Source organism: Penaeus vannamei, chromosome 43 (assembly GCF_042767895.1).
Source record: "Penaeus vannamei isolate JL-2024 chromosome 43, ASM4276789v1, whole genome shotgun sequence".
Classification (NCBI taxonomy): domain Eukaryota; kingdom Metazoa; phylum Arthropoda; class Malacostraca; order Decapoda; family Penaeidae; genus Penaeus; species Penaeus vannamei.
This window is the reverse complement of record NC_091591.1, coordinates 4,988,942-5,011,441: the sequence shown is the minus strand read 5'-3', so window position 1 is coordinate 5,011,441 and position 22,500 is coordinate 4,988,942. Positions and strand designations below refer to the sequence as shown.

The following is a 22,500-nucleotide window of genomic DNA, read 5'->3' as shown; positions in this document are numbered from 1 at the left end:
CCAAACACAATAACCCGGAAGTAGCACACCGCCCAAACAAAGGCATAACGAAGGACAAAAGACCAGGAAAATATAGGAAAAGAATATAAAAAAGGAAGATAATATAATAAATAAGACAATAAAAGAATTAAGACGATTCCCAGGACCCCAACGCCGTCAAAAACACGAGAAAAAATAATTATAAAAGGAAAATAGAAACACAAAGAAGCAAAAATATGAATAAAAGAAATAAAGTGAAAGGCATAACTAAAACAAAATCAAATAACTGAAAATTCACAGAGTGAAAAAAAGATAAACGAATTAATGACGTAAATAAATAAACAAAAAAATAAACAATGAAATGAACGTGTGAAACAGAAATTCAAATAAACCTGAAAAAAACAAAGAAAATTATAAAAGTTACCTGAAACGAACCGCGAAACAGAACTGAAACAAAATTCGAAAATAACCAAAACAAAACACAAACCTTCCAGACGTGAAACAGGACCCGTTTGCCGATCCAAAAGTCGACATAACCACCGCGATGATCATAATAATCTGGCCCGTCAGTCCCATGAGGCGGTCGCCAGCCAACTACGGTCATACACACAAAATTCAGACTTTATATATGGGTCAGGTTGTCTACGTATACATGGGGAGTACGGTACATGAACCGTACATGGTGTTAGAGTGTTGTGGATCTCAACTGGTTTCAGACTATGGGGGAAAAAGATGTATAATGATAATAAAATGACGCAAAATATGATTTGAGATATAATTGTTGAAATAGTATTTTGAGAAATGACATGATTTATTTTGATATTTTCGGCGAATTCCATCAATTTCTTGTGGATTACATCTATTTCTAATTTATTACCGATTATAGATAACGCTATATAAGGCCACAAGAATAGTCATTAGAGACCGGTTGAGAACCAGGGAGGAATTGTTAACATACACATGGGAAGTACGGTACAAAAATAAAAGAAAATGGGAAGGTACAAATTATAAAAGAAAATGAGAAGTAAGGCTAAAAATAAAAAAATACGGAATTTGTTTATGTTTGATTAGAGATCTATAGGGTTTGACTTAGAGGGCAATTTAATGTTAATTGAATTTTTTTTTTACTGGTGCACTTCTATTAGTGTGTGTGTGTGCGTGTGTGTGTGTGCGTGTGTGTGTGTGTGTGTGTGTGTGTGTGTGTGTGTGTGTGTGTGTGTGTGTGTGTGTGTGTGTGTGCGTGTGTCTGTGTGTGTGTGTGTGTGCGCGTGTGTGTGTGTATCTGTATGTGTGTGTGTGTGTGTGTGTGTGTGTGTGTGTGTGTGTGTGTGTGTGTGTGTGTGTGTGTGTGGGAGTGTGTGTGTGTGTGTGTGTGTGCATAAATGTGTGTGTGTGTCTGTGTGTATGATTATCAAAATTAAAAAAAGAAAACATCTGGAAACTAAAAAATAAAAGAAATTAATAATCATGCAGGGAAAAATAATAGATATATTCTAAATACTATAAAATAAATTAATCTAAGGGTGTACTAAACTTAACCAAAAAAATTACGGTAAACAAAAAACAAAGTCAATAACCACAATTACTCAGATATACACTCACACACTGATTAGTCTCAAAGCTAAATTAATAAACAAAAATAACAAGAAATAATAATAAGAAGAAACACCCACTATTTATATCCCTATAAATCCACATACTAATACATATCAGAACTAAAATAAAGACAAAAATATAAAGATAGTAAAAAAAAAGAAAAAAAAAAACATCAAAAGGTCAAATAATATTTTACATCCACGATTTTTTTCTCTTTTCTTTTCTTTTTTTTCTCTTTGTTTTTCTCTTCTTTTCCCCCTCCACCAACTACGGCGTGGAAGCGAGTAATCAAAATCCAAAAATATAAAGATAAAAAATAGAAATACACCGTAAAGTCAAAGAATATTTTACATCCACCTTTTTCTTCTTCTATTTTTCTTCTTCTCTTTTTTTCTTTCTTTTTTCTCCTCCACCAACTACGGCGTGGAAGCGAGTAATCAAAATCCAAAATCAAAGTTCAACGGTTCCGCTGAGATCATACCAAGAGCGAAAACATTTTAAATAAATTCCCGCCATTTCGTTTGAATAAAATGTTCGTTACGAGTTCTGATTTGTCCATTCAGGCACGCTGTTTTTTTTTTTTTTTTTATTTATTTATTTTTATAATGTATCTTTTCATGCAATCCCCGTCAATCAATAGAGAAAAAAATAAGAGGAAACTTTTACATTAAAGTAAAGAAAAAAAATCAAATGTTTGGGGGAAAAAGCAAAAATCTGCGCAGTATTAACTGTCTAAAATTCAACCTTCTTTTTAAAGGTTTCGATTCTTTTTTAAACGTTTCGATTCTTTTTAAACGTTTTTATTCTTCAAAAACATTTCTTTTTCTTTAATGTTTTGATTTTGTTAATGTTTCGATTTTTTTCAAACATTCCGATTCTTTTTAAACCGCGATTCTTTAGAAACGTTTCGATTCTTTTTAAACGTTCCGATTCTCTTTAAATGTTTCAATAAAAAAAATCTTTCGAATCTTTTTTAAACGTTTCGATTCTTTTTAAACGTTTTTATTCTTCAAAAACATTTCTGTAATGTTTTGATTTTGTTAATGTTTCGATTTTTTTTAATCTTCGCGATTCTTTAGAAACGTTTCGATTCTTTTTAAACGTTCCGATTCTCTTTAAATGTTTCAATTAAAAAAAAAAAATCTTTCGATTCTTTTTAAACGTTTCGATTCTCTACAGATGTTTTTTTGTTTCGATTCTTCTTAAACGTTTCGATAGTCAAGATACTATTATGTTTTTTGTTGTTTGTTTTAGTCGAGGAATATTTATCATTTCCCATAGCAACAGAAATTCACAGATGAACATGATATACATCTGTTTATTAATTACTTTGCTTACATTTGAAAACAATTATATATATATATATAGACATATACTACATACGCGCAAATACAAATATGAATATATCTATTACCCATCCATCTATCGAATCTCACAGACCACACACATATACACACACAAAAAAATGTATCTGAAATTCACACACACACACACACCTAATCTTCCTATATATAAGTACAAACGCACTGTAAATTCTAATATATATATATATATATATATATATATATATATATATATATATATATATATATATATATATATATATACACACACACACACACACACACACACACACACACACACACACACACACACACACACACACACACACACACACACACACACACACACACACACATATATATATATATATATATATATATATATATATATATATATATATATATATATATATATATTTAAACAGTAAGACAAATACCTACACTTAAATACACTCAAAAATGCATCACAGTAATGCATATGCACATATCTCACATCCAACCCTTATCTTAATCCTTTCCCTAATCATTATCCATATACCTCGCCTCTAATCCGAATCCTTATCCACATCCTTACCACCAATCTAACCACCAATCCTCCCCTCCCCCCCTCCCCCCCCTCCAACGCCACGTACCACAGCCACGGTCTCGGAGCTCAGCAGTTCCTCCTTGCTCATGACGGCCAGGTAGGACACGTTCACCAGCAGGTAGCACACGGTCACCAGGGGGAGGCCGATGATGATGGCGCGGGGGAGGTTCCTGTGGGGGAGAGAGAGGGGGGGGTGAGTGCGTGAGTGGAGGAGAGGGGGGAGGGAGGGGAGTGAGTGGGGGAGATGGGGGTGAGTGAGTGGGGGAGAGGGGGGAGGGAGGGGTGAGTGAGTAGTGGGAAAGGGGGAGTGAGTGGGAGAGGGGGGTAGGGGAGACAGAGGGTGAGTGAGTGGGGGAGAGGTGGGAGTGAAGGGGGAGTAGGTAGGGGAGAGCCGGAAGGTGGTGGGAGAGGGGGGAGCAGGGGAGACAGAGGGTGAGTCGGGAGAGAGGGAGTGCGGGCGGGAGATGGAGGGTGAGAAAGAGAGAGAGAGAGAGAGAGAGAGAGAGAGAGAGAGAGAGAGAGAGAGAGAGAGAGAGAGAGAGAGAGAGAGAGAGAGAGAGAGAGAGAGAGAAAGAGAGAGAGAGAGAGAGAGAAATAGATAGATAGAGACAGAGAGAGAGAGAGGATGGAGGTAGCAAATAAAAAGGGGTATGATTGAAATAATAGGAAAGTGGGTAGAATATTAACGGAAGAAATATAGAATAAAAGAGAGATTTAAAAATAGAAAACGAGGGAAATGATGATTTGAAAAGTTAGAGATGAAGAAATATATTTTTTTCTATATTTTCAACTGCAATTGAATAGATCATAACATGGCGTGTGTATGTTATCAAACATTTCTTTTCTTCTAGTTTCCCCTGTCTATTTAATCCTACTCCATTCTCTATGATTTATCTATTCATCTATCTACGAGAAATGAGAGGTTGCCTGCAAGCATATATCAGGGATTTTTTCTCCCTTCGAAAAAAAATCTTATCTACGAATGCCGAAGGAAATCATGTTCAATATACATTTGCAAATGCTTATTGCTATAATAATCCGCAAAAAAATAATGTTTCTAATTAAGATTTGAAAAAATCTTGATCTAAAATAAAAATCTAATTTGATAACATCACGTTGATTAATTCATAGAAACAATAACATCAAATTATAAAGAATATAAATATAGATAATACAAGACAAATAATAACATCAAAAACAAAACAAAATATAAAAAAGTCAACATCTGCCAACCGGATGCCCTTCCAGCCGCCAACTCTCCTTCCTCATTCGCCCCCATCCTCATTATCCTATATATATCTATCTTTATTTATCTATCTATTCATTTATCATTCAAAATTTCTTACATATAAGGCGTATGATCCTCACATTTATCTATCTATCTATCTATCTATCCATCTATCTCTCTATCTATTTATTATTCAAAAGTACTTGCGTGTAATCCCCACAACATTTATCTATATCTATCTATTTATCTATCTACCTATCATCTATCTATCTATCTATTCATTATTCAAAGTACTTACATCTAACGCGTGTAATCCCCACAACATTTATCTATCTACTTATCTATTTATCTATTTATTTATCTATCTATTTATTTATCTATCTATTTATCTATCATTTAAAAGTACTTACGTGTAAGGCTTCTTTAACTCTTCAGTCACGTAGTTAAGGTTATTCCTGTAAAAAGAGAGAAATTAAGTGTGAGTAATAGATTATAAGAAGTAGATACGTAAAACATAAATATAACATATTTGAAGGTAGATATAAGATATATCTAAATACATTATCAGAAGTAGATACATAAAACATATAGAAATAATATATTTGGAGAAGGTAGATATAAGATATACAGAAATAGATTATTAGAAGTAGATAGATATACAATATATAGACATAGATTATCAGAAGTAGATAGATATAAGATATATAGAAATAGTTTATTAGAAGTAGATAGATACAAGATATATAGATATAATATATTTGAAGCAGGTAGATAGAAGATATTAGTAGATAGATATAAGATATTAGTAGATAGATATAAGATATTAGAAGTAGGGAGATATAAGATATAGAGAAATAGATTATTAGAAGTAGATAGATATAACGCATAGATATAAGATATTAGAAGCAGGTAGATATAAGATATTAGAAGCAGGTAGATATAAGATATTAGAAGCAGGTAGATATAAGATATGTGATATAAGATATTAGAAGTGTGAGAAATAGATTATTCCCGTAAAAAAGGGAAAAAAAAGGTGAGAAATACATTATATATGTAAATGGGAAAAGAAGTGTGAAAAATAGATTATTCATGTAAATAAGAAAAGGAAAATGAGAAATTGATTATTCATCTAAAAAAGAAAAGAAGTATAAGAAACAGACTATTCATCGAAAAAGGAAAAAAGAAACATGAAAGATTATTCATAAAAAAAAAAAGACATCAAAAGGTCAAATAATATTTTACATCCACGATTTTTTTCTCTTTTCTTTTCTTTTTTTCTCTTTGTTTTTCTCTTTTTTTCTCTCTTTTTTTCACAAAACAAAACAAAAACAAAAAAGATTACGAAAACTATCCCTTCCAATCCACGTTTTGTGGCGTTGGCGGCGAGAGCTAATAACGCAGAGTTCGGTTTATATCTTTTGGTTTATGGCTGAGGCATGCTGAGCTGATAGGAAGTTTGCTTGCAATATCCGCCGAGGCCGAGCCGAGGTTATGCTGTCGTAAGCATGGCCGCCATATTGGACTGTCTCGGTTCTGGTCGAGTCTGGGAATCTGTTTCTCTCTCGCTCTCTCTTGTGCTTCGTTCGCTGCCTGATATTGTTTGTGTGTCGGGTTTTGAAGCTATGAGTTTCTGTTTGTCTGTCTATTTGTCTGATTCTGTTTGTTTGTTTGTTTGTGTGTGTGTGTGTGTGTGTCTATTAGTCTGTCTCTGTTTGTTTGTCTGTGTGTCTATCTGTGTATCTATCTGTCTGTCTGTTCCTCTCTCTCTCTCTCTCTCTCTCTCTCTCTCTCTCTCTCTCTCTCTCTCTCTCTCTCTCTCTCTCTCTCTCTCTCTCTCTCTCTCTCTCTCTCTCTCTCTCTTTCCCTACCTCCCTCTCTCTCTCCCTCCCTCTCTCACTCTTAGCAAGCACCCCCCCCCCCACACATTCCTTCCCAACCCCACCTACACCCTTCCTTCTCTCCCCCATCCCAACCCCCTTCCCCCCAACAACCCCACCCCCACCCTCCCACCACCCCCACCTCCCCAACTCACCATCCATCGTACGCCCACAACCCGCTGTAGAAGGCCGTGGCGATGTCCCCGAAGCTCGAGGTGGACCCCTGGAAACCCGTGGCCAGGTACTGCGTGTTGCCCTGGATCAGCCGCACGGACCCGCCCACCACGATGATCAAGATGGCCAGGAGCTTCGCCGCCGTGAAGATGTTCTGCACCTTGGTGGCCAGCGTCACGGAGTACGAGTTGATGAAGGTGATGAGAACTGCGGGCGGGCGGGAGGGAAGAGAGAGAGGAGGGAGGGAGGGTAGGGAAAAAAAGAGAGGAGGGAGGGAGGGAAAAGAGAGAGGAGGGAGGGAGGGAAAAGAGGAGGGAGGGAGGGAGGGAAAAGAGGAGGGAAGGAGGGAAGGAAAAGAAGAGGAGGGAGGGAGGGAGGGAAAAGAGAGAGGAGGGAGGGAGGGAAAAGAGAGAGGAGGGAGGGAGGGTAAAGAGAGAGGAGGGAGGGTTAAGAGGGGAGAGAAAGGAAGGGGAGGGAGGGAAAGGAAGGGAAGATGGTTAGGGAGAGAGGAGGCAAAGGAAGCGGAGGGAGGGGGAAGGTAAGAGGAAGGGAGAAAAGGGGAAAAGGGTGGAAGAGAAGAATGAGGGGAGCGGAAGAAAAAAAAAAAACGATTAATTTTTGGCCAAGAAAATGGAAGGTGTTTATGTGTTTGTGTGTGTGTGTGTGTGTGTGTGTGTGTGTGTGTGTGTGTGTGTGTGTGTGTGTGTGTGTGTGTGTGTGTGTGTGTGTGTGTGTGTGTGTGCCTATGCGTATGCGTAAGTGTATGCGTGAGCGTGTGTGTGCCTGCGTGTGTTTGTGTATCAACCTATATGGATATGGATATTGATATGCTTGTCTGTATTCATATATGTATATATAGGTACGTAATAAACAATATAAACAGATATAAATCACCGTCATTGGTACTACACAAATAACAAGTATATTTCATTAATTCTTAAACATAAATAACCAACCACACCCCCACTGCCCCCCCTTCCCCCTCCCTCCTCATCTATATTTTTTTAGTATCTACATTTTCCTTCTTTGACTTCTCTTGATTTACAAAGAGCTGAGACAGTCGCACAAAGTCGCATTTTATCCAGGTAAATACCTTCAATATGAATCAATAAATCAAAAAATATATAATCATAAATCTATTCACAATGTTTACTATGTATATATATACATGTATATATATACACTATGTATATATATATATACATGAATATATATAAGCATACATACATATATATATATATATATATATATATATATATATATATATATATATATATATATATATATTATATCTATCTATCTATTGATCTTCATCTTTATATTTATATTTACATTCATATTTGTATTCGTATCAATTTTGGTATTTATGTTTACATAAGAACTAACATTTTTTCTTAATCGCAGATGAAATTTCTAATATCGAAAAAAGGAAAATCCGAGACAAGTACTTATGACGCAGCAGGCGATGATCTTGACCGCCTCCTGCGGCGGCAGGCAGTCTGTGCTCGCCGCGAAAATCCTCACGAAGTACTCCGAGCAAGTGAGGCAAATAATGGCGAGCGACGAGGGTTTCAAGAGGAAAACCGATACCCACGCGAAGAGGAAAGCGGGTATCTGGCCCCACCACGTCTTTCGCTTCTCGTTAGGGGCGAAGGCCTGCATGTAATAGGCATGCTCTCCTCCCGACTCCGACACGAGGGTCCCGAGCTCGGCGTAGGCGAGGGACCCTGATGATGACGTTACGGATGGAGGTTAGGGAGTGCGGGGTTAACATAAAATGGGGAGAGAAAAAAACAAAACAAAATGCGTGTGATAGAAACGATGCTCTACTTCATTAATAAAGAAAATACTACAGGATAATATAAAAAGCTTAAGTGACTATCGTGATTACAATACTTTGGTTCAGGTCTTGCACAGTGAACAACACAACTAAGGTGATTAGAGAGTGCAGGGTTAAAACAAAAAATAAGAGGGAAATGCAAACTACTTTCTGTGCAAATATTACTAATAAAGCACCAAAATTGGTAACAACTCCACTTCAGTTCTCATCTGTAGGCACTAAACGCAACAAAAACATATTAATAAACACATATAATGATGTATCCTAATTAAGGTAAAATGGAACAAAATATAAAAGGCAAAGCCAGGTAATAAAACAAATCATGCAAACAAAATTAGATAGTAAATAGCAAAACAGTAAATGCAAAAACACTCTTAAAGCAAAACTGTCCTGTAAAAATAATTATCTATTAATATGACGTACAGATCATTACACATGCTGGGGAAAAATAAGGAAAATGACTGGTGTGTACATCTGAAATAAAATAAGAAGCAAGCAATCTTGCACATTATTACAAAACGACACAAACTACGCAATAAACTGGAAAAAATATTGCAACAAATTTAAAGGGGGAAAAATAAGTAAAACAAGCAAGGTTGTAACGTGCACGAAGGAAATCCGTTTTCTTTGATGGCGACGCGGAATGACAGAAAACGGGATTCTTTTATGCCGACACGAAATGACACAAAACAAAACTGGATTTTTTTTTCTGAAAGAACAGAGTAAGATCTTAGAAATTCTTTTTATATTTCGCTCTCTTCTTCTTTTGTTTCTTCTTTTTGCTTTCTTTTCAGCTTCTTGGTATCGATTCTTCTTCCTTTCATATTTTCCTTTTAATTTTTCATTTCCTTCCATCTCTTCTGTTGTAGTTTTTTAAATATATATAAATCATCTCCTAGTTTTGCCTTCAATATCTATTTGAATTCCCCTTACTATTAGTATTCTGTTGTCTCTATAATCCATCTATACAATGTATCTATTAAAATCTATTTATCTATATATCTATCTAGACACTATACACTATCTATAGCCATTACCCAATGGTTTTCATTATCATATCAATGCAAAAATAACATTTTGAAATATGTTTATGTTTTGGAACAAGCTCATTCTCATACTCCAAAAAGGAATATGCTCATTTTCAAAAGAAAAGAAAAGAAAAAAAAATTAAAGAAAGAAAAAAAAAATATATATATATATACGTGTATATATATATATATATATATATATATATATATATATATATATATATATATATATATATATATATATATATATATATATATATATATATATATATATATATATATATATATATATATATATATATATATATATATATTCGTCCATTTTTAACATGTTTTTTTATGAACATAAATAAATTAATCAATACTAACAGAAAACGCCCACATCTTATTTACCTAATCAACATCTACTTTGTTATGCAAATCACTTTCTCACACGCCCACCTCCACCCTCTCCCCACGCCCATCCTCGTAGACCACACCCCAAAATCCTAACAGAACCCCCCCTCTTACTCACACCCGGGCCACCCCCACCAGAGCCACCCCCACCAGAGCCACCCCCACCAGAGCCACCCCCACCAGAGCCACCCCCACCAGAGCCACCCCCACCAGAGCCACCCCCACCAGAGCCACCCCCGCCCTCTAACGACCGTCCTTCCGCCAAATCAATATTCATCTGCCGCCCATCTCATCCGCCCGCCCACGTACCAACCTCCCCAGGTGTCATACCCATACCTCCGCGAATATCCTTTCTTCTTACGTACCCGACTAAACCCCGTGAGAACCCCCTCTATACCCACCCACACCTACCCATACCCACCTGAATCCACGCACACCCACCCACACCTACTCACACCCGCAAAAGGTCACACACCAACTACCCCACCGACACCTACCCACCAAAGTCCAGCCCCAACGTCCATACCCATACCCAAACCCACACCCACACCTACCCACGTCCACCCCTACCTACCCAAGTTCACCCCCACGTCCATACCCACACCCACACCTAGCCACGTCCATACCCACCCCCACCCCCACCCCACCCCACAGCCCCTATCCTCCGAGCCCCCACTCACCTATGGTCAGCGCCCCCAGCAGCTGGATAGCCGTGAGCGGAGGTTCACAGTCGGACGCGAAAGCCTCCACCAAGTACTTCGAGAAGGAGAGGCAGATAATGGCTAACATGGCAGGCTTCAAAATGATAATGGACACCCAGGCGAACAGAAACGCCGGCAGGTGCCCAAAAGCCGTCATGAAGTACGTATGTTCCGCCCCCGAGGAGGGGATCATGCAGCCTAGCTCCACGTAACACAGCGCGCCTGGTGGTAGCGGGTGTTGGGTCGTGCGGGGGAGGGGGAGGGAGGGGTGAAGGGGAGGGGGGATGTGTGTTTTATGGGTGTTGTGTGTGGTATAGCATATATGGGTATGTTTTACGTTGCGTGTGGTAGAGCATGCAGTGCAAAAGGGCCATACGAGAGTGACACCACATATGTATATATAATACATGTGTACATATTATGAACATATGTACACACAACGCAATGAATAGGCGTTGTTTATATAAATATTTAAAAAAACGATCGACAACAGAAAGTTAGACAAAAAAAAAGATGATAATAAAAGAAAAAAAAAGATAAACAGACAACATCCAGGTGGCGGAAATATGTACAATTTTTTCAGCATTTGTAGCGACGTCCGCAGGGCCATAAACACCATGCGTTGGAGAACCGGCAGAGGTAGGAGTGAAGGCCGCACCACACACAGCATCCAGCGGCAAAATTGGAGTAATCCCGCAGAGTCCAGGAGAAGGAAGCAGGAAAGAAAGGGCGAGAAAAAAGATAACAGTTATGTGTGCTGCATAGATAAGGATAGCACAGGTTAAAGATAACAATGGTTAACCCCACAGACTGCCAAGCCCTGTGTATATAAGCCTAAAGCACCATCATTACCTAAATTGAACGCATCTTTAATACTAAATATTTTCTAGTATTAAAAGAAAATATATATAGCAATCTAAGCTATTTTTCTTAGATATTTTGACTACTTTAAGAAAGAGAAAAATAGGTAGCAGTGATTTAGGCTTATTCTCGCTTGCAGTTAAAGGGTTAAAGACATGAAGAAGGTGTATCGACGGCTCCCCACCAGCATGTAGGCCTATATGCATATAAAAATAACAAGGCGATAATATGGAATCTATTGTAATATATGAAACCACTGCCTATAGAGAGAGAAAAGCAAAAGTGAATGGTGATGATGATAATGATAATGAAAGCAATAATTGCAGTGATGGTAATGATGACGAGAATACATCAATGATAATAATAATGATGATGACAATGATGATGATGACAAAAGTAACAATAATAATAAGAATAAGAATTATTTGTAATGACCATAATGACAATAAGAATCACCAACAGTAACCATAATAATACTCATGATAATGATAAGAGTAAAAATACAATAATTACAACAACGCGATTACATACATGCTGCCTAAAAGTATAAAAAAAGATTTTAAAAATGAAGGATCACCGCCAAATGAAAACCTGTAGAGAATAATAAACAAAATCATCATTATCTAGATTCATAAACTCATCTGTTATTCAAATCATTATCATCAAATCTCTCTCCAGTTCTCATCATCTTGCGTTTATTTCCAGCTTCCTCTTGTCGTAATTCTGTAACAGGGAGAAAGGGAGAGGGAGGGAGGGTAAAGAGAAAGAGAGAGAGAGAGAGAGAGAGAGAGAGATTGAGATTGAGATTGAGATTGAGATTGAGATTGAGATTGAGATTGAGATTGAGATTGAGATTGAGATTGAGATTGAGATTGAGATTGAGATAGAGAGAGAGAGAGATAGACAGAGAGAGAAGAGAGATAGATAGAGAGAGAGAGAGAGAGAGAGAGAGAGAGAGATAGAGAGAGAGAGAGAGAGAGAGAGAGAGAGAGAGAGAGAGAGAGAGAGAGAGAGAGAGAGAGAGAGAGAGAGAGAGAGAGACAGAGAGAGAGAGAGAGAGAGACAGAGAGAGACAGAGAGAGAGAGAGAGAGAGAGAGAGAGAGAGAGAGAGAGAGAGAGAGAGAGAGAGAGAGAGAGAGAGAGAGAGAGAGAGAGAGAGAGAGAGAAGAGAGAGGCCATACAATCATTTATAGAAACCCGCCACAAAAACTCTACGGCGCTACAACCCGTATTTCACATCACCAGTCGGGAGAAACCTGCAACAAAGAATTAAAAAAAAAGAAATGAAAAGAAAATTATTATAAACCTTAAACCGAAAAAGCACAATAAAACTCCCAACAACAAAAACTCACCAAATAAACCCGTTGACCGATACACCCGACCTTCTCAAAAAAAAAAAAAAAAAAAAAAAAAAAAAAAAAAAAACGCCTAAAACCAACCCACCTCGCCACCCACCTCACAACCCACCTCACAAGGAACCCACTTACCCAGCAAAGAGAGCAAACCGCAAGCTGCCCATATCACGAGACTGAGACCGACGCTTCCTGTGCGCTCCAACAAGCCTTTTGGACTTACGAAAATTCCCGAACCTGTGGAAGAAGGAGGGGGTCAGTTTGGGGGTTAAGTTGGGGGGGTAGGGGGGTAGGGGGTCAGTTTGGGAGTTAAATAGGGGGTAGGGGGTCAGTTTGGGGGATTAGGGGTGTGTGTGAGAAAAGGAGGGGGGTTAAGTATGGGGGGGAGTGGGGCTAGGGGGGTAGGGGGTCAGTTTGGGGGGGTAGGGGGTAGGGGGTGAGAGGGGTTAGGAGTAAGGTAGGGGTAGGGGGTGAGTTTGGGGGTTAAGTATGGGGTGGGTGGGGAGTAGGGCGAGTTTAGGGTTTAAATAGGGGGGTGGCGGGAGTAGGTGTGTGTGTGTGAGAAGGTTGGGGGTGAATAGGAGGGGGCAATGGGTTGAGTAAATAGGGGGTAGTGGGGAGTAGGTGGTAGGTGTGTGTGTGTGAGAAGGTTGGGGGTGAATAGGAGGGTAGGGGGTGAGAAAAGGTTGGGGGTAGGGGGTAGGGGTGTGTGTGAGAGAAGGGGGGTGAGTAGGGGGAAGATGAAGGAATGGGTGAGTTTGGGAGGGTGAATAGGGGGAATTGAGGTGTAGGGTGGGATGGGGGTGAATGGGGGGGGGGGGAGTTGAGTTGCGGGTAGAGGAAGGAAGGGGTGTGAGAAGGGGGTGAACAGTGGGGAGGAAGGAAGGGTTGGAGTGGGGGTGAATGGGGGGGGAGGGGTGGATGGTTGAGTCTGGGGGAAGGAAGGGGTGTGAGAAGGGGGTGAACAGGGGGGAGGAAGGAAGGGGTGGAGTGGGGGTGAATGGAGGTGGTGGAAGGTTGAGTTGGGGGAAGGAAGGGGTGTGAGAAGGGGGTGAATAGGGGCGGGAGGGGGGAGTTGGGGGGGTTTGGGGTTTAGGCGGTTAAGTTGAGGGTAAGGAGGTGGTGTGTGAATGGGGGGAGGAGGGAGGGAACGTCTTATGAAAGATGTGATATTTGTTGTTATGTTGGTTGTGTGGTATGTTGCGTAGTCGTGTTATGTTGTTTATATGCATTACTGATTATACGATTCTATGCTGTCCATATGATGCTATATAGTTTATACGATGCTATGTTGTTTGTATGTTGCTATTACATCATGCTATAGAATATAAAGACTTCGATAATATTATAATCATAACATACACCACCATAAGCCTATATCAGCATTTTAAATTATCAGATTATTCAGACTCCAGAATTGAAGATCATTCATCATCATAAACAGTGCTATATCATACGTTAAAAATCATCCAGATCCTTACAATTTTCTGATGATGATTTGAGCTAAATTAATTTTACAAAGAACGCTGTATTGGGTAAAAAAAAAAAAAAATAAATAAAAAAATAAAAAAAAAATCTGATCTTGTTCGTATTGTAATCTATTTTGTATTTTTTGTAATCCAGATCGTCACATTTATTTTATCATGGTGCCGGCCTAAATCATTTTTACAAAGAACGCTGTATTAAGTTATAAGATATTAAGATCTTGTTCGTTTTTGTAATCTACTTTGTATTTTTTTTTCTTTTTTTGTAATCCTTTTTTATCATGGTGCCGGCCTAAATCATTTTCAAAAAGAACTCTGTAATAAAGTTATAAAATATTCAGGTCTGCTTTCGTTTTGTAATCTATTTTGTAATTATTTTGTAATCCAGATCTTCACCTTTTTTATCATGGTGCCGGACTAAATCATTTTAAAAAAGAACTCTGTAATAAAGTTAAAAATTATTCAGATCTTGTTTCGTTTTTGTAATCTATTTTGTAATCCAGATCTTCACCTTATTTTATCATGGCGCTGGGCTAAACCATTTTCACAAAGAACGCTGTAATAAAGCTATAAAATATTCAGGTCTTGTTCGTTTTGTAATCTGGGTATGAGCGCTATATCTTACTGTATTACCGCGCTATATCATCCTACTGTCAACTATGCAAATCATTTTGTAATCCCGATCTTTGCAATTTTCTTAACTAGGTGCTGGGCTAAAATAATTTTTGATAAAGAACGCTGCATTATCACGGTTATTAGGTTATAAAATATCCAGATTTTGTTCATTTTGAGAGCTACATGATACTGTATTTGAACGCTACATCATCATATACTGTCAACTATTCAGGTTATTTTGTAATCCTGGTGGTGTGGGAGGAGGGGTGAGAGGGGAGGTGGCGAGGGGTGGGGGAGGAGGGGGCGATGGTTATATCATGTCTATGGATTACAGGATTAAATTGTTTTATTCTTATTTTTATCTTTTCATTTATTCTTTTTTTTAAGGAGATGGGAGGAAAAGGTCAGGGAGGGGAGGGGAGGGGAGGGGAGGGAGAGGAGGGGAGAAGAGGGAAGGGGGGAAGGGGAGGGAAGGGGAAGGAAGGGAAGAGACGAGGAGGGAAGATAAGGGAGGGAGGGGGAGGAGAGGGGAGGGGATGAAGAATAAAATAAGGAAGGGCATGGAAAACGTAGAGGGAAGGGAAGAGAAGAAAAAAGAAGGGAAGAGAAGAAAACTGAAGGGAAGGCAAACAAGAAAAGGAGAGGGAGAAGAAAAGAGAAGGGAGGGGAACGAAAGAAAATGGAAGAGAAGAGAAGAAAGGAGAACTGAAGTGAACGGAAGAGAAGCGTAGGGAAGAGAAGAGAAGGAAAAGGAATTGAAGGAAAGAGAAAGGGAAGAAAAAATACGAGGAGAGGAAGGGGACACTAAGTACTATGATAAACAGATAATAGCTAAATATTGATTGATAATACCACACTAATTCAAATCAAGTGAAATTTTCCCTCCGAAAACACCGTACAACCCAAACTCTCTTTATTCAGAAAACAAAAACGAAAGTGACCAAAAGGACGATGAAAATAACGTCACAAAGAAACAAAGAAGCTCAAACCACGCTTCTAACTCGCTCCACAGGCGTCATAAAGTTATAAATGCCATCTGGATCGCGCCACAAAATTCAATTTTCCCGCGGTCTCGTCATTTCCATTTTTAGGCTAACGCTATCACCGCGGCGCATATCGTTCCATTAGGTTTTGTCAGTCTATCGGCGCCTAAAACAAAAAAGCCAAAAAACATTGCACTGTTCTGAGTAATGGATCGTTTTTTTACGATATTCGGAGTCTTTTTTTTTTCTTCTTCTTCTTCTTATGGTGATTGTGTCAAATCTGATGATAGAGACTTTTTAAATGTACTTTTTAACTAATGATATTTTTTTAGTACATACTTACATCAAAATACTGAAAATAAATAATCTACACTTACCATTAGTACTATTACTACTATTGCTGCTACAACTATAACTACTATAACCAGACACACTCATTCACTCACACACCTTACCGACACCCTCACTACCCACACACACATAAGTACACACAAGCACATACCCACATATATGCCCATGTTCACACCCACCTTCTACCCTCTTACCCCAACCCCATCTCTAAACCCCACACCCCCACTACATAAACACACACACACACATACTCCCTTCCCTACACTCTACATACATCCCACCCACACAACCTCTACAACCCCACAACTAAAAACACACATCCTGCCCCCCACACCATACCCACAACCCCACATCAAAAACACACACATCCTCCACATACACACAACCCACCTTACCCCTTCCGTTACCATCCAGAACCCCCACAACCCCTCTATAACCCAACTAAAAACACACACATCCTCCCCCAAACACCCTACCTAAACCCTCCCTTCCACTCCCCACCCTTCAACCCCCATTCACAACCCCTTATAACCTACACAACCCCCGGCAATCTGAGCAACCCCACTGACGAGACCCACCCACCAAACACACATACATACACACACACACACGCACACCCTCCATTCCTCACACTTCCAACCCCCTACAACCCTCCCACAACCTCCCCACAACCCCCCCAATTCACCGATCATGGTCCCGACAACCAGAGCAACCCCACTGACGAACCACACACACACAAACACACACTTCCTCCTCTAACCATACCCCCTCCCTTCCCCTACCCACAACCTCCCCACAACCCCCCAACTCACCGATCATGGTCCCGACAATCAGAGCAACCCCACTGACGAACCACACACACACACAAACACACACCTCCTCCTCTAACCTACCCTCCCTTCCCCTACCCACAACCCTCCCACAACCTCCACACAACCCCCCAACTCACCGATCATGGTCCCGACAACCAGAGCAACCCCACTGACGAACCACACACACACAAACACACACTTCCTCCTCTAACCATACCCCCTCCCTTCCCCTACCCACAACCTCCCCACAACCTCCCCACAACCCCCCCCAACTCACCGATCATGGTCCCGACTGACGAACCACACACACCAAACATACACACACACCCTCCATTCCTCACACTTCTGACCCCCTACAACCCTCCCACAACCTCCCCACAACCCCCCAACTCACCGATCATGGTCCCGACAATCAGAGCAACCCCACTGATGAGCCCCACCCGCCTCTCGAGGTTAACAGCGTCATTCGGAGCTGGTGCGCCCCTCGCCACGGCTGCTGCAGGCTTTCTTTCAACTTGTTCCTCTGACCCCGGGACACTCGGCCGTCGCCCACGAGGACTTCCCCCGCCCTGGACGCTCTCATGTCCTGTGGGGGAGAGAGAGAGAAGTGAGAGAGTGGAAGTTGGGGGTTGGAGGTTGGGTTTCATGTCCTGTGGGGGAGAGAGAGAGAGGTGAGAGAGTGGAAGTTGGGGGTTGGAGGTTGGGTTTCATGTCCTGTGGGGGAGAGAGAGTTGGATGGGTGGGTTTCATGTCCTGTGGGGGAGAGAGAATGAGGTGAGAGAGTGGCGGCTGTTGGAGATTGGAGATAGATTGGAGATTGTGGGGGAGAGAGAGAGGGGGAGGTGAAAGGCGGTTGGAGGATGGATGGTTGGGTCTCATGTCCTGTGGGGGAGGGAGGAGGGGGAGGGAGGTGAGAGAAGGTTGGAGGTTGGATGGTTGGGTTAGAATGCTGGTCGAGGGAAGTGGATGAATGGACACTGTAAAGGAATTCATTAATTAGTTAATTAAGTAAGTATCTATCTGTCAGTCTGTCTATCTACCTATCTATACATCTATATATAATATACATATGATATATATATGATATGTATATCATATATACATACATATATATATATATATATATATATATATATATATATATATATATATATATATATATATATATATATATATATATATATATATATAATCTATTTACACATAATGCGTACATAAACACATCAAGAAATTCGCATTCGACATTTGCAGACAATGACAAAACACAAGCAGCCTATTTTCCATAGTGGCGAATTTCAATCCAAATCACACATCTCTTAACTATAATTGGCAAGAGAACAATGCCAAACCACAATTAATCTTCATAAAGGTGCAATTGCAGCGGACTGCATTTCAGGTTGCAATAGAGATAAATTGCGAGGGGGGAAGAGGAGAGGGTAGGGGGGAGGTGGGGGGTAAGGGGGAGGAGAGGAGAAGAGAGGGTAGGAGGGAGGAGAGGGGGGATATGGGGGAGAAGAGGAAAGGAGAGACGGAGAAGAGAAGGTAGGGGGGAGGAGAGTAGAGAGCAGGGGGGGAAAAGAGGAGGAGAAGAAGAGAGGGTAGGGGGGAGGAGAGGGGGATAAAGGGGGGAGGAAAGGGATATAAGGGCAGGGAGAGGCGGATAAGAGGGGATAAGGGGGGAGGAGAGGGGGATTGGTAGGGGAAAGGGGGTAGAGGATAGGGAAGGGTTAGCTATGGGAGAGTGGAATGGGAGGAAGGGAAGAGAGGGAAGGGAACGGGGTGGCTATAGGGTAGGGGGGAATAAATATTGGAAAAGTAGGGTAGAGGGGAGGGGGAAGGGGAGGAGGGTAATGAGAGAGGAAGGAGGGGAAGGGGGAGGAGGAGGAAGGGGTAATGAAAGGGGAAGGAGGGGAGGGGGGAGGGGGAAGGAGAGGAGGGAGAAGAAAAGGAAAAAACATCAACAGAACTGAAACAGCATAATTAGCATATGCTGCACGGAATCAACAATAACGATTAAAACAATTAGTCATTTAAATATAGCTGCTACAGTCATTGCAATCAGTCAGAGAGAACACAGCTGAAGGACACTCCAAATCGTGATCAATTAATAAAAACCTAATTGAAAGTCAATCAAAACCACTGTGAATTTCAGTCAGTCAAAACAAATTCAATAGTAGTCCTCAGTCAGTCAAAAAATCCATTGGAGGTCCTAATCAGTCATAACCAATCAATCTAAGACCTAATCAGTCAAAATCAATCCAATATAAGTCCCCAATCAGTCAAAACCAATCAATCTAAGACCTAATCAGTCAATAAATCAATTGAAAGTCCTAGACACTCAAAACTAACCCAATCTAAGATCTAATCAGTCAAAATTAATTCAACGTGTTCCCAATCAGCAGAAAATCAATCCCTTTCCAATCGCAATCAGTAAAACCAATCCGATATAAACCATATATATATATATATATATATATATATATATATATATATATATATATATATATATATATATATATATATATACATATATATCAAATTTAACCCCCCCCCCCCAGTCACTCAGACACCAATCACCCAATCGTTCACCTGTCACGGCCGAATCGCACCGGCTCAAGCGGGAAGTAGGAAGAAACTCAGGCAGTTCTTGGCACCGAGAGTTAAACGATCTATATTTAAGGTAATTTTTTTCAAAATTTTTTTTTTCTTCTTTTTTTTTGTTTCAGGGCGTGTGTGGAGGGGGGAGGGAGAGGGGGAGAGGGAGAGGAATGGGGAGGGGAGAGAGAAGGAAGAGAGAGGGGAGGGGGGAATGGGGAGGGGGAGAGAGAAGAGGAGGGGGAGGGGAGGGGTGGGAGGGAGAGATGGGGGAGGGGAAGGGGGAGGGGGTAGGTGAGAGGGGAAAGGGTAGGGTGGAAGGGGGTTAGGGGGAGAGAGTGGGAGAAGGGTATGAGGTTGGGTAGAAGGAGAGGGTGGGATGGGGGGAAGGGGAAGGGTGGAGAGGGAGAGGGTGGGGTTGGGAGTGATGGGGCAGAGGATGGAGGTGGAGGGGTGGGGTAGAGGTTGGGAGAGGTGTAAATTGAGAGGGGGAGTTGGTGAGGAGGGGGAGGTGGAAAGTGGGGGAGTAGTGGGAGAGACAGAGGAGGGGGAAGGGCAGGATGGGGGAGGGGAGTTTGGGAGGATAGTTATAAGAGGGGGAGTGGTGGAGAGAGGTAGGGGGGGGGAGACAGGATCAGAGGGGAGGTCGGTGGAGGAAAGGAGGGAGACGGTGGAGGAAGGGAGAGAGGGGGAAATGGGAAGAGGGAGAGGGAGGGGGGGGGTGGAGGTGTGAGCGGGGGGGGAGGGAGCAAGAATTTCCGCTGTAAACATGTTTGATTATCTTAGAACACAGAGAGGGAGAGTGAGGGAGGAAGGAAGAGCGAAAGGGAGGGAGGAAGTAAGGAAGAGGGAGGGAGGGAGGGAGGGAGGGAGGGAGGAGGAGGGAGGGAGGGAGGGAGGGAGGGAGGGAGGGAGGGTGGGAGGAAGGAAGAGAGCGGGGAAGGAGGGAGAGGATGGAAAGGAGGGAGAGAGGGAGGAGTAAAGGAGAAGTATAAAGAGAGAGGGGAGGAAGAGGTAGAGGGAGAATGAGAGAGAGAGAGCGGGGGATAGGGAGGGAGAAAAGAGAGAGAGAGAGAGAGAGAGAGAGAGAGAGAGAGAGAGAGAGAGAGAGAGAGAGAGAGAGAGAGAGAGAGAGAGAGAGAGAGAGAGAGAGAGAGAGAGAGAGAGAGAGAGAGAGAGAGAGAGAGAGAGAGAGAGAGAGAGAGAGAGAGAGAGAGAGAGAGAGAGAGACAGAGAGAGACAGAGAGAGAGAGACAGAGTCAGACAGATAGACAGACAGGCATGCTGAGACAGAGACAAACAAGGCAAACAAATAAAACACCCCCAAAAAAACTCAACATAATTCCTCTCACCAATCTAAAAAAAAAAAAAAAAGAAAAGAAAAAAAAAAAAAAAGAAAAAAGAAAACACACACACACACACACACACACACACACACACACACACACACACACACACACACACACACACACACAAATATATATATATATATATATATATATATATATATATATATATATATATATATATATATATATATATATATATATATATATATATATATATATATATATATATATATATATATATATATATATATATATATATACATATATATATATCACCCTCACCATCTATAGTTAAAACAGCAATAACCGCCACCATTACGCATGAACTCCCATATCTCCTGAACACGACACGAAGCGCCCAAGCAAAACAGCCTGCAATGGGGCTATTGTTGTCAGCAGTAAAACATAATATGAGAAAAGGCGGATCAGCATATTAGGCGAGGATGCAAGCGCAAAACCGAGCGGGGTTTGGCAAGAGAGCCATGGGTGGGGAAGGGGGAGGGGGGGAGGGGGAAGGGGAAGGGGGAAGGGGGAAGGGGGAAGGGGGAAGGGGGATGGGGTTGGGGATGAGGTTGGGGGTGGGGTGGGAGAGACATAGGGCCATGCATACATACATACGTGCATCTATATACATGTATATACATACACATGCATGTATGTATATATGTATGTTCGTATGTATGCATGTGTGTATACTTCTATCTATATCTATATCTGTATATCTGTCTATCTATCCACCTATCTATCTATATGTCCACCTATCTATCTATCTATCTATCAATATGTCTATCTGTATACATATGCATAACAATGATACTGACAAACGAAGATAATAACAAAAAACTAAATCAGGAATAACAGTGCTAGTAATAACAATAACAGCAATAACACAAACAAACGCACCAATAACAAAGAAAGGAGAGAAACAACCCTTTGCCTTTGTTTAGCTTCCTGTGTTATAATTGCCTTCAATCGATGTTCTTAATAACCTATTATTTGTTATAGTTACAGACGGTTATTAAAATAATTTTGGGGGGATTTTTTATTTTCATCGCCTTTTTTTTTTTTTTTACATATAATACTCTTTCATTATGATCATTATCAATTTGTTAATTATTCATTTTAGAATTCAACTTTCGAGGCAATAGTAACAAGGTATTTTATGTCAGGGTTATCAAATGTTGATGAGGGAGTCAGGCAAATGCACACACGCACACGCACACGCACACACGCGCAGAAACACTCATTCACACGCTCATTCAATCATACACTCACTCACTCATACACTTACACCCTCGTACACTCACACACACTTATTTTCTCTCTTAATTACCCATCCACCCACCTAT

At 40.7% G+C, this 22,500-nt stretch overlaps 1 protein-coding gene across 1 annotated transcript in view; it reads right to left on the bottom strand.

Annotated features, from left to right (window-relative positions):
- sbm (L-type amino acid transporter sobremesa) overlaps positions 1-22,500 on the bottom strand; it is a gene marked incomplete in the record, with an annotated part of 143,348 nt that overhangs the window by 8,012 nt on the left and 112,836 nt on the right. Inside the window, 7 exon segments of the mRNA XM_070118839.1 lie at positions 467-573; positions 3,551-3,674; positions 5,143-5,187; positions 6,765-6,990; positions 8,232-8,510; positions 13,098-13,199; positions 17,602-17,793. Coding sequence (XP_069974940.1) covers positions 467-573; positions 3,551-3,674; positions 5,143-5,187; positions 6,765-6,990; positions 8,232-8,510; positions 13,098-13,199; positions 17,602-17,793 — 1,075 coding nt within the window.